Consider the following 13,741-nt stretch of genomic DNA (forward strand, 5'->3'; position numbering starts at 1 on the left):
TTGTGAAAATCCTTGTTGAATTCTGCGTCTGCCAATCTAAGGCTAAGTAGTAAGGAGAATTCTGGCAAGACAGTTCAGCCAATAAACCATAACTTTCCTCTAAATATAAGATGCCTATGGGAGTTTCAATTTTCAGTTCTATTGAAATGGCAACAGATCATGCACATTTCTTAAGCTGTATATACTATATACTATATTCTAATTTTCAGAACATATTATGTTCGCTAGCCTAGAATATCAGGCTGGAAGATAGACAGCTGAAATAAACAACAATGTTCACGTAGCCCACCGTTCCCAGTTATTCCCTCAAATTGACTTCATCTACAGTAAGCTCATCAATGAAATGTGTCAAAACCAAAAAAAAAAAAAAAACTCATCAATTATCTTCTATTTGAAATCGAACAATGCTCTTCTCCACTACTATGTTGATCGAATTTCCCAATTATCTGGTGGGACATTCGATGGGACTTAGACCAGTTCCTATGGGTAAATCTCGTCGTTAATGTTAATAAAATAAAGTGAATATGGGTGCTCGTCGTTCATTGGTGGGAGGTTAACCTTATGATAAAGAGGGACCCAGATGTGGAAGTATCCGCTTTAGGTCAACATATATGTATGTCTGCTCACAAAGCACGAAGAGTGATCGATCAGATTCGTGGGCGTTCCTACGAGGAAACACTTATGATACTAGAACTCATGCCTTATCGAGCATGTTATCCCATTTTTAAATTGAGAAAATGCAAAGTCTGAATGGTACACATCCCACTTGAGCAATTTACCATTATTCCGCTCATTCCTATGAAGATAGGGAACTTGTACTTCTCATTCACAAATCCATCTTTGTCTATGTTGCTCACTCTCAGTTTGGTCATTCGTGTTTGTCATTTATGCACCCATTATGGAGCTGGGAGACTAGCAAATTGGTATGGCTTAGCCAGGCCAGGTAAAGTTTCAACCGAGCGGTCGAGTCTCATCTGCTCGGTGTAGCGAACACCGATAGGTGTAATGTCTACCGCCAGCGGTCTAGACTAGACCGCTCGTATCATCTCATCCAGCGGTCATCATTTCATCAACCTATAAATACAATATCAAATTTCATTTCAACTCACACCATTTCTTCAATCTCCATTCTTTCACTCCACAAATCCAATATGTCAGTTCGAGTTCGAGCTCGCAAATTTAGCATATCTGAAAATGAATCCATTTGCAGGCACTATGTTTTTGTCATGCAAGATATGGCCGATGGTGGACAATATCAACATCAAGAGGTTGTATGGAGTCGCATTTCAGAGATTTCAAGAAGAAACATTGAACATCAATAATTGAAATGCAGACGGATTGTTTCATCACTTCAGAATAATCAACAAGGATGTGAAGTTGTGGGATGCTGGACTAGCTGAAGGCTATCGAAACCGACAAAATGACCAAACGCATTTGATGTGGAGCAAATGTGTCGGCTCGAATGGCGTAACAGAGTTGGGAAAAAATTTCAATTTGATGGTTGTTATCTTATCTTGAGGGTGTTGCCCAAATATGATCAGTTTAGAGTAACTGCCCAAATATGATGCATCTTTCATTTGTATGATGCAACTATCATTTGTATCAAATTTTAATTTTAAGATATTATTAATATAAAACTAGTGCATTTTTCATTAAAAGTTTAGAATTTTAATTTACATTAGTGCCTCTTTCATTCATCTAGATAATGACATAACTTACAATAAAGACTTTAAAAGTAAAAATTTGGGACAATGTTCTTCTTCTTGTTTATCTTCTTCATTTCACCAAACTTCCAATCAATGCGCTCATGAACGGAGTTTCCCTTGTTTATCTTCTTTGCTTTCAAAATTTCCTTCCCTTGAGCATTTCTTTGTATTTTCTTAGTTGGAGGTTTGATTTGGTTAATATCCAAAACTTGTAGACTTCTTTTATTTTTACCTATTTCTTTATAACCTTCACATATCTTACTAAGGGCGGATTCAAGCACCACTCCAGAAAAATCAAGCTGGGTAGCCAAGTCAAGTTGGGATTCAAACTTTGCCATTTTAAAAGATAAAGAAAGATATAGATAAAAAAAAATTGTGTAAAAAATTTGGTGTCATTTTTGTGTGATTTTACCCCCCTTTTATAGCGGTGGAGAAAGAGCCGTTGGAGGTTTCAAATCCACCGAACGGTTGAGACTCGACCGCTTACCTTTTCTCCCATAGTGGCACGGCCAGTTTCCAGGCCAGCTGGCATGGCAAATGGAGGGTTTAGCCATCCTCCATAGGAACCGGCCTTATGCAAGGCTGTTGTACTAGATACTACACCACGTCAGCATATATAAAGACTCTAGAATTGTTGAAATGGACGGTCATCTGTCCTAAACGAGTTACAATTGCCATATTAGCTCAGCTCTTTTTCAAAAAGATTAACCGTTTACATGGTATTTCTTCTTCCATCGTCTCAGATAGAGATAGTCGTTTTGTGGGATACTTTTGGCGTACCTTATGGAAGTTGATCAAGACCAATTTAAGTTTTAGCACCGCTTATCACCCTCAAACGGATGGACAAACCGAAGTGGTAAATCGTTCCCTAGGTAATCTTCTCTGTTTCTTGGTTGAGGAGAATTCGAAGACATGGGACCAAGTTTTGGTAAGGCGAAATTTGCTTACAACCATGCGGTGAACCGGAGTAGTGGGTATTAACCATTCATGGTAGTGTACGGGTTCAATCCAAGAGTACCACTTGACTTGTCAATAGTACCGGATTTGAAAAAGAAAAATGCTAAGGCGGAAGACTTTGTTTCGCAACTCCACCTTATACGTGAAAGTACCCGAAAGCATTTAGAAGCTTCATCAAGAAAATAAAAGAACAAGGTTGATCAAAGGTGCCGTGTGGTTGAGTTTAAAGTAGGAGATCTTGTTTATGTAGTTCTTACTAAAGACCGTTTCCCCGTAGGTGAATACAACAAGCTCAAGGCAAAGAAGATTGGACCATTTCCAATTGAAGAAAATATTAACAACAATGCCTATCGCCTCAACTTACCAAGCTCCATTCGCACACCCGATATGTTCAACGTGTAGCATTTGGTTCCATATTGGGGTGACAACGGTATGGAAGCCGATATTGACAATTCGAGGGCGAATTTCTCTTATGTACGGGAGGATGATGCATAGTGGTGTTCCACTTATACCCTTTCTAACATCTTTCTCTCTTTTGCCCCTTTCTTTGGCTTTATTTCTTGTTTATCCTTCACCTTTACTATATGTTTTCAAACCCTAGCTCTACTCCCCTCATGTTTTGTTTTAAGAGAGACTTGGTTAGAACCCTTGTTTTCATTTTCCTTCAATCTTTATATTTGAGTTGATGTGAGGAGATGCCTCAATAAACTTGTAGCTTCCAATTAATTTTGGGTAGAAGTTGTAAGTATTATAGAGAAGAACTTTGATTTTTGTTTCTTCCTTATTCTAAGGGTAGGAGAAGCTTAAATAGAAAGGTTAGTAATTCTATCTCATGGTGTTTTTGATTGAATTTTACATTATTATTACAAGTAGAAGTTTCACTTTACATTAGTAACTTAGTGCTAGTTGTAACTTTGTTTCCTTGTTGGGATACTTATATGCTATGCACGATAAAAATTAGTGTCAACTACTTCGCTAAAAAAAAAGTCCTCTTCTTTCAGCTGATGTTCATCATTATGCCAAACTTTGGCGCTACATATGCAATTCCTAGTTTTAGTCTGATTGCAACCAGACATTCTTTGGGATCGTGAACTTCCTGCTTGCCAATGAACGAGTTTTGATCTCTATATATACTTTGAGTTGTTAGTTGGTATAGTACTGAACTTTCCATATCTCTGTTCTCAATACTGAAATTTTTGTTTCTCCCGCTTCTCTTTATATCAGCCAACTTTTTCTAGGTGATCCACTGTTTGTCAACTTTTTGTCTTATATGTTGGATAATTATTTTCTTTACTGATTCTCCAATAATACAAATCATGTATTATTCACCGATCCGTTATAACTCTTTGTTACACGGTTTTCATCTATGTATCACGTTTCGTAATACCAACAACGAAACAAGAAAAGAAGGATAGAAAAAGATGATCAATCACAAACTTAAACAAACTTATTTGGGTGTATTGAGGCGAGTAATCTCTTTGCTTAAGACATTTGATGCCCTGTATATAATGTCGTTACAGATTTAGTAGCACATGTCTCCAACATTCAACAATACCTCGATGTTTTTCGCAGCACTTCGATAACACCGAACAACGAACGCGAATGGATGTATCACAAACTCTTCTTTAACTCTTGAAGACACATGCAAACTCTTAAATTTCTAGTACTTGTTTTATGACTCTAAAAAACATACTTGCAATGGAGAATGAGTGGGGTTTATATAGGTTTAGAGGTGACTCTTGGAGAAGTCCTTTCATGAAAAGTCACAAACTTAGTGGAGAGTCACCTCCCTTGGAATAAGACACTAATGTTGAAAAGACTCAAGTGAGTTAACATACCTATTCATATTTCTATTCAAAAATTCCAACATGTATACACTCCCAATTAAATTCGTACCCCATTAGCGAGGTGTATCCTCCTTGCACTAAAGTAATAAAAATAATTGTGGAAAGATAGACCGTCCCAGTCATATAAAAGTATCCAAAATGTATAGCCATATGGGACGTACGCCTCAAGACTTCATGAGAATACGCGGTGTGTATTCTATCCATTTCCGTATGCAGACCAGTCTTAAAAACCGAAACGTTCAAAGACAGTCAATATTCAAGTTAGGGGTTTTTAAGTTTTCCCCCCTAAACCAATTAGTGATGTAGCTTTACCCCCTAACTTGATAATAGTAGCAACTTACCCCTAAAATTTAATTTCTGCCAAAAATATCCTTAGAAAATGTGTGTGACTTGTTTGCGTGCGAATTATTCTATGAAATACCCATCTTACCCTTACATGTGACGTCTTCTAGCCATCGGAATTATTGTAACAGAGTTATGGCTCACAATTGGTTTAGGTCCTACGTGAACATAGCCTCTTGTAAAGAATAATGTTTGGTTCTTAGTCTTCGAAGAAGAATCACAATCCAATACAAGACTTACAGCAAACGTTCAAGTCAAGTTAATTGAGCTTGCTCCATCATAATTACAAATTAAAATACACTATACATGAGATTATTTAATTCTTATGATATCATATTTTCACTCGGCATATTTGAATGATAACCACTATCGGAGGGAAGATATGTTCAAGATACCTCCTCAACTACCAAATTTCCAAATATTCGATCATCCATTAGAAGTTTAGAACAGTCCGTAAGCAATCATGAAGGATACAAATAAAACTAAGATTTTGAAAACACGCTATACAATTCATGCTAAATTATTATAAAAATCGGCTTCAATAAGGGGCTCATGCGTTTTAATCAAAAATGGGCATGTGTGATTTCCTCCATTTTGGAAGCTTTTACGGTATGAATTGGAGAAGATGGTCATTGAATAACGGCCAAATCTGGGAACAAATGCAACTGCCCATGGCCCCATACCATAGATCGTTGATATTAATCAAACATGTAGAGGGGTTATTTAAATTTCTTTAAAAGTCACGGCACATATAGTGACACATGAGGGTAAAATGGGTACTTCAGGATTTGATACGCACACTAACAACTCGCACAGACAGTGTAAGGATAATTTTGACAGAAATCAAAATTTAGGGGGGCAAGCTACTAATATTAGTAAATTAGGGGGGAAAACTACATTACAAATTTGTTTAGGGGGTAAAACTCAAAAACCCCTTCAAGTTATTTTATGAATCCGAGTAGAAGTCCTTGGCAAGCCTATTTGAGACAATATTAAACGGATTTTTTCCCCTAAATTTTAACCAATAAAAAATGGTTTTTCCTATTTCCTACTCCTACTTTTCCTATTTCCCATACACATAAATTCTCATTCCCAATAATCATATGTACCACCCATGGGAATTGTCATATATCCTAATTATCATCTCTTTGATTTTTTATGTACACATCGGTAAAATGCCCCAACGACCGAAAAGAAAACCCAATTTACAGATAACTTCTCTTTCTCCACCACCGACCCTACGTCTTCTTCTCCACCTCCACAATCCACCACCACCTTCAATCACCTTTTCTTTAATTTTTCGCAGGTTTCGTATCAACAGACGCCTCCACGATCCACCAAAGAAAGTAGGGAATGTTACAGAAAATCAAAACCTAAAAGTGGTAAAAACTGAACCTAATCGTAATGTTTTGTATTGTATGTAGAAATTCGTGTAATTACGATTCGATTTTGTTGATACCACTGGAATCACATCCCTCTCTAGAGTATATAACGGTAACCAGAGATATCTTGGGTTTGGTATAAGTTGTTGTTTTCAGTTTGCTCATTAGGTCCTGGCCAACTACTCGGATTCTCTATCTAGAAATAATTGGGTACTGTATATATTAACATTATCATCATTCATCATATGTTAGTATGTTTACCGGTGACAAATTTTTAAGGATGTGGATATCCTTTCGGGTTTAGATGACTGTGCTGGAGTATGACAGCGATCTTGGAAATAATTCATGATGTATTGTATACTTTCATATGGGATTTTCTGTCTTGGTAGCATTTAAAAATCCTGGTTACGTCACAATAGGCATATACAGTATTACTGCATCGCACACTATCGTTCACTCTGGTTAAGTCACTTAGTAATACAGGAGCAATAATGAAAAGAAACTTGAGTAGTACTTTGTTTTTGATTTTTTCTTATATGCGCATCAGTCAATAACCGTACTCTAAAGCAAAGTTTTCCGAGTCTTTCTGTTTTCTAGTATTACACATATAAATTTGATGACATTTTACATTGGTGATTTCTGGATTTTGCTGTCAGGATGAGTTGCATCAAAAATTGAGGCCGGAAGAAGCAGCTACTTGTGTGTTGCGGACTCTAGTGTCGGGATCAAAGACCATGTTAATGCAAAAGATATTTTGGAGCTGATCAAGCCTAGTTTGGGAGAAAGATGTAATTCAATGTACTTGTCATCAAAATGTGTAACAAAAACGAGTTTGTAACAACAGGTTCACATTCACTTAAAACTCGTGAGTTCCCGTAATAACATAGTATACATTCAATAAAAACTCGTTTGTTCTTGCAACAGAAACATGTACAAACTCGTTTATTCTTGTTTAACTCAATGTATCTGTCGTCGACTATTGGAAAATAGAAATGTGCAACTGTCGTTGCCAGAAAATGTCAGAAACTTTTCCACCACTGGTAAAGATAAAAATGTGTAACAAATTTTCCACCACTGATAAAGATAAAAATGTGTAACAATCAAGGAAATGAGATGGAAAGATAAGGTCTGGACCGGAATTTGTCAGGAGAATCAAAACCAAAATGACAAAAAGAATCAGAAAATTACACCAAACCTAAAGTGTTTCCAGGAGAATCAAAACAAAAACTAAAATGCAAGGAAAACTACACCAAAAATTAGTGAATGATTACTGGTTTTTCAGGTTGTGGCTCTTTAAAGTTCATCCTTTTTTTGAATATCTTCATCTTATCCTCATATTTTTTTGGCCAGACCTTGGCATCTTCTTATGCATTCTGAATCCACATGTTGCAGGGAGGTGGTATAGGAGCCCCTAACTTTAACTTCATTGGAACAAAATAGTTCCTCCAACAAAAGCCATCACTATAACTCTATGTATCTTACCTTTGATTGGACCATGCCTCGAAGGGAAGAAGGTTGCACACATTTCTTTTGAAAGCCAAACAAGAACAACACAGAATGTTTGAGACGCTACAAGACCATATTCCGGCATTTTAAACCATTTACTGACGTCTATTTCATCTCCATCTTCAAACCTTAATCTTTTGAGCATGTTGTTCAACCTTTCCTCAGAGTACAAGACTTTCTCATAAAACGTCATGTGATTAGAAACTTCTGCATGCATATTGTTACAAATATGTCGGAAATCATCTCTACAGGCAAGGCCTAGTTGGAAATCAATGCTATGGAAGCCACAATGACCACCTGAAAGCACATAACGAGTTCCTTCTATGTAAAATTGCATAGCTTCTGGCAGTTGTGATGCATAACTTGGATTTGGTAAATTCCACGATTTTGGTCGAGGTTCACCCCACCTCTGTAGTTGCCACACATCTTCATCATCCACAAGTTTGTCTTCAGCAAAAAAGTCTTATTCTTCTTCTTCTTCTTCTTCTTCTTCTTCTTCTCATGAAGCAGTTGCATTCTTGTTCTACCCCCTCTTTCGGATACCCTATGTTTTTGTATGCAGTTGTCAATGGTCTTCAAAGTTGAAGCGTTCTTTTTAAAATTTTCCCTTAAAGCAATGAGAATTTGTCTTGGTGGCATACCGTGTTCGTGGAATTTTATAACAAATTGTTTTTCTTCATCTGAGAGTCTACCGGCGAACGAATGCCCAAAAGTGTATCTGCTGGAGCATGGTTATGGTTTCCATCTTTGACAATCAAATTCCATTTCGAAGCATCTACACAAGTCGACCGCAACTTAAAAGGACATCCACATTTTTTTGTTGCAGTTCCTTTCCTACATTTAGAAGGACTCACTGTACAGTTACGTTTTCTGTATTTCCCACCTCTCTCGCATCCAAGTACAATGGCGGAACCCTTTCCACCATGATTCTCATTCTTATTCATCCCTTTTTTAATCACAACAACTATGTTGTATTGACTACCAATCTCGCGACACCGCACTCTAACTTTTTTTTTGAACTAAATGTCTACACAACAAACGAAACATACATCAATATCAATATCAATACAAAATGTTTTTCTTTTGAGGTATCACTCTGAAGAGTGAAGAAATAACATACAATACCTTATTTGTGGTGAAGTACTTAGTGGAGTCAAAACCAACAACATTAATTGGTTCCTCGTAACTACATTGGACGACATCTAAAACGACTTCATCCTCTTTCTCTTCAACACCAATAGTTTCTTTGGTCGATTCTAGATGATCGGAGAATAACTGTACAAGAAAAAGAAAAATTACCCACCAGTTCATAAGAAATTTAAAAAAAAAAATTACTGAAAAAGATAATATACAAAATTACTGATTGAACAATGGTTACCGATCATGTAACTAATTAACTAACCTCCTCTTCACTTAACGGGTTTTCAACAGAACTAGCATAATCTTTTTGATTCATCTAGTGTTTGGATTTTTTCCCCTAGATTTTCATTAATGGAATCTTCCATGATCTTGATTTACCTATTAATCAAGGATTAATTCGCCTAGTCTTAAGGAATTAAATAAGAAAAGAGTAGATATTTATAATAATTGAATAGAAATCTCACCTAGGGTTTCTAACTGATGGGTTTTAATGGTTTTATTTAATAAAAATGGGAGACTAACGGAGAAGAAGGAAAAATAAAAATGGTAATAGTAAAGGTCATGCTTAATTTGACTTTTTAGGTGGTACACAGGAGAAAAAACAGAATTGAAAAGTAAATTAGTTTTAGAAATTGTGAATGAGATGGGAAATAGGAAAAGTAGGGGTAGGAAATAGGAAAAACCTAAAAAATCTTGCACTTTTTTGGAGCTTTGATACGCTTACCCTGTATATTACATATTTTGATGTGGTTTGTTTTTGTTTCTTTTAATTTGATACACTTACCATATATATATTCAAAACACTTTTGTTTTTATTTTCAAAATACTGTTACTAGGGTTCGCCAAATAACATGGATATGGATATAGAACTAACCGAGATAAAAATTGAAGGAGGATCACAAGAACAACAAGAAAGTAATCAAACTCCGACAAGAGGATTCCAGCAATTTGATATCATCGCAACCATTGAAGTCAACTCCATTCGTGACCATCACTATGTCTCGCCATCTCAATCTCTGTCACCATCAAGCACTAAGCATATTATGAAAGAGTGGAGAATTCTGGAAAAAAATCTACCTGAGTCGATCTTTGTTAGGGTTTACGAAGGAAGACTTGATCTTTTACGAGCAGTGATCATAGGGCCAGCAGGTACGCCTTACCATGACGGTTTATTCTTTTTTGATATTCAAGTCCCTTCCAATTACCCTGCATCACCACCAAAAGTTTACTATCGTTCTTTCGGGCATAGACTAAATCCTAACTTATATGCAAATGGTTCTGTTTGTTTAAGTCTTCTAAATACTTGGTATGGTCGTCCGAACCAAAAATGGAATCCAACTGAATCAACTATACTACAAGTTTTAGTATCTATTCAAGGTCTAGTTCTCAATGACAAACCCTACTTCAATGAACCTGGTTATGGAAGTTATTCTAATTCTATTGATCCAACGTTTAAGAACAAATCTTTGCATTATAATGAAGATGTATTTATCATGAGTTGCAAGACAATGATGTCTATTCTTAATAAACCACCAAAGTCTTTCGAGGAGTTTGTAAGTCAACATTTTCGAGATCGCACTAGTAATATTTTGGTTGCTTGCAATGCTTATATTAATGGCCAAGCTAAAATCGGTGATCCTATTATTATCACTGCCGCGAAAGAGACTACTACGATTATCACTGCTGCGACAGAGACTACTACATCCTTGACTTCGTTCACATTTAAGGTAGCAGCAGGGTTTTTATATCCGAAGCTTGTGGATTCGTTCGTAAACAATGGTTCGTCTTTGGAGAGTGTTGAATTACTAGACACTAGTAAGAATATGCGTGAGAATGTAAGTCGCCAGAATGCGCGTTTTTGCATCTGCGGACTCGTAGTTGTGCTTTTTCTAGTGCTCGGATTTCTATTACTTATTTTGGGTACTAATTAAGTTTTACCTCGCTGGAATTCCGCTTTATAGTTTATTTGGATTAGATATCTTTTTGGTTAGTGCTGTAGACGAATTTTGTCTTCAAGTAGGGATATTTCTAATGTTAATACTTCAAAGGTTTTGCTTTTTTATCAAATGAGGCAATCTACTGGCTTCACTCTTGGTCCTTAGCAGTCCAAGATTTCGAGCTTATCTCTTCAGCAGATGTTATGAACGATTGGCACTCAACTTTCTTTGAGATGTAGTTTGATCTGGTTGTATTTTCTTGGCTTGTTTCTTGTTTGAGCTTCTCCTGTATGTGGGTTTGGCTCCTTTTCTCTTTTGTACTTTGGTGTAGGGTGGTGTAAGTCTTCTATACCCTCTCCTTTCTGATCCAAATTAATAGAAGTACACTAGTAGTATACTTTATTCGTTTACGTTAATGAGCATAAGAAGAAGTAAAATCATCTTAGCCGGCAGTGGAAGAATGGTTTTTATATCCGAGGCTTGTGGATTTGTTCATAAAAAATGGTTCGTCTTTGGAGAGTATCGAATTACTAGCCACTAAGAATATGCGTAAGAATGTAAGTCGTCAAAATGTGGGTTGTTGCATCTGCGAACTTGTAGTTGTGCTTTTTATAGTGCTCTTAGCTGCATCAATTATTTTGGGTACTAGATAAATCTTACCGTGCTAGAATTTGGCTTTGTAGTTCATTTGGATTCGATATCTTTTTGCTGTTTGTTTTACATCTTATCATTTTGAATTGGAATTGAATTACATACTTAATATTTGGGTGATTTTGATATAAGTTTTGAAAACATTTAGAAGCCCAAACTTGACAAGATTTGAACCTCTGATCCATTTCTTCAGTAAGAAATACACAAGAACTATTTAGTATGTGCAGCACCCACCTAGTAACTGAATATAGGGATCATGTAAGATTCTGATATTATCTTACCAAAATAATTGATCAGTGTCAACTACTTTTGTCGTCAAGTATAGATTTTTTTCTTCTTTTTTCTGAAGTAAAAAAGGTTTGTTTCATTGAATTGTTGAAGTAAAAAAGGTTTGTTTCATTGAATTGTTGAAAAAAAATACAAGAAAAGAAGCGCCTAAGCCGCTGGGAATAGTAGCACCCACTGCTGGAGATGCTCTTAGTGATTAGAAGTTGTAACCAAGAACCAACTTAAAACTGCTCTCTCTGTTTTTAGAAAAGAAATACTTTCATTTTTTCATTTTAGTCTAAAAATAGACCAAACTGGAGAAGTGAAAGTATCTTTTTTCCAGAAACGGAGGGAGTATCTCTTAACAGGGTCCTTACGGCCCAGTTTCTCATTACTAGGTCTCGACTCCCAAATCTTTAACCGGATCCGATTTTCTGAATTCTTAACAATACCTAATGCTATCGGGAGTTGATTATAAGGCTTTCCTAAGTATTGCGACGAAGGGTTTATCATTTTTCTTCAAAGTTTTTCAAAAAAATTTCACCAAAATCATTCTTCGCCTTCTTCGAAAAATTCATAAAATCAAGTTTAATTGTTTAAAAATTAATCATTTAATTAGTTGTTTGAGGGTGAAAACGATTTCTGCTGATTTCGGTAATTTCGTGTCTGTGGGTGAGAAACGAGTCTAAACCCTAAACAATATACTGCACGGGAGTACTTTAAATTCGAGAGATCAATCTGTACAAATCCGGCCAAAACCAAGAAATGGTCGTTCCAGACTTGCTTCGGTCACAAAGTGAAGGAGAAGGGTTGGTTTTGGGAGGGAAGCGAAGAGAGTGTTGAGACCAGAATAGTTGATTTTGGAAGAGTAGTTGTTTGACGACTTGTATCAGAAAGTGAAACGTTAGCAATGTGGAAGTTAACAGATGATTTCTGAGTGTTGTATATTCCTGACCAAGCTTGTCCTTTGGTGGAAATATGTGAGACCTATTTATACAAGTCGCAACGGAACGTGCCCTGGTCTCGTAAGAATTGGAAACGGTTGAGTAAATGGAAGAAAGCGGTAATGGGTAACGCCTGGAATTGATGTTTCCATGATGAAGGAAACGTTTCACCATTACTTCTTGTGTTTACTAACCGCCTCACTCTTATGACACTTTCTTGTAACGGGCGTAGTGTACGCCGCACGTTTTAAACCGCCAGAAAAATACCCTGATGAGCATCCCCCAGTTTGTGACATGTTTTGATGTCTCGAGTGTTTTCGTGGAAAACGTGAAGCATGTTGCTGCTGTTTGGAAAGTTAAGCTTGGGAGGCTTGCCGGCTCGATTGTGACCTTCGACGGTCGAGATTTTGCATCTTGAGAGGAAAGGTAGTCGTTGATTGTTGCAATATTCCGTTTGGAAGCCAGTGGCATGGAGGCGTGGCTGGCATGCTCGTGCATGCTTTAGGCGCGACCAAAATTAGGATTTGGTACAAAACGTGTAGTTTTGGCATTGGGCCAGAAGTTGCCACGCGTTTGGTGGCGAACTTGGACGGCTGATATTTGCATCTCAGAAGGAAGGGTGGCCATTGATTGTTGCAACCCTTCGTTTGGAGGCCAGCGGCATGGAGGCATGACCGGTCTGGCTTTGGCATGGTTTAGGCGCGGCCAAGCCAGAAGGATTTTGGCATAGTTTTAGGCGCGGACAAAATTAGGGCTTGGCATTGGACCAAAAGTTCCCACGCGTTTGGTGGCGAACTTGGACGGCTGAGATTTGTATCCCAGAAGGAAGGGTGACCATTGATTGTTGCAACCCTTCATTTGGCAGCCAGCGGCATGGAGGCATGACCGATATGGATTTGGCATGATTGGCATGCCTTGGCGCGGAGACGTGGCTGGCATGATATGCCATTGGCGCGGAGACGTGGCTGGCATGATATGCCATTGGCGCGGAGACGTGGCTGGCATGCTTGGCATGCCTTGGCGCGGAGACGTGGATGGCATGGTATGCCATTGGCACGGTGG

The 13,741-nt window shown here is 37.4% G+C and overlaps 1 protein-coding gene across 1 annotated transcript; it reads left to right on the top strand.

The window, feature by feature from the left end:
- Positions 1-9,731: 9,731 nt before the first annotated feature.
- Positions 9,732-10,982, top strand: LOC113272924 (putative ubiquitin-conjugating enzyme E2 38). The gene is made up of 2 exons (XM_026522711.1): positions 9,732-10,715; positions 10,872-10,982. The coding sequence occupies exons 1-2, from the start codon at positions 9,732-9,734 to the stop codon at positions 10,980-10,982; spliced, it is 1,095 nt and encodes a 364-aa protein (XP_026378496.1).
- The last annotated feature ends 2,759 nt before the right edge of the window (positions 10,983-13,741 follow it).

The sequence above is a fragment of the Papaver somniferum genome, chromosome 4 (assembly GCF_003573695.1).
Source record: "Papaver somniferum cultivar HN1 chromosome 4, ASM357369v1, whole genome shotgun sequence".
In the NCBI taxonomy this organism is placed as follows: Eukaryota; Viridiplantae; Streptophyta; class Magnoliopsida; order Ranunculales; family Papaveraceae; genus Papaver; species Papaver somniferum.

Coding starts and splice junctions, on each gene's coding strand:
- LOC113272924 (XM_026522711.1), top strand. CDS start 9,732: ATGGATATGGATATAGAACTAACCGAGATAAAAATTGAAGGAGGATCA. Junction 10,716..10,871: donor GTAAGAATATGCGTGAGAAT/GTAAGTCGCCAG, acceptor CTTTTTGGTTAG/TGCTGTAGACGAATTTTGTC.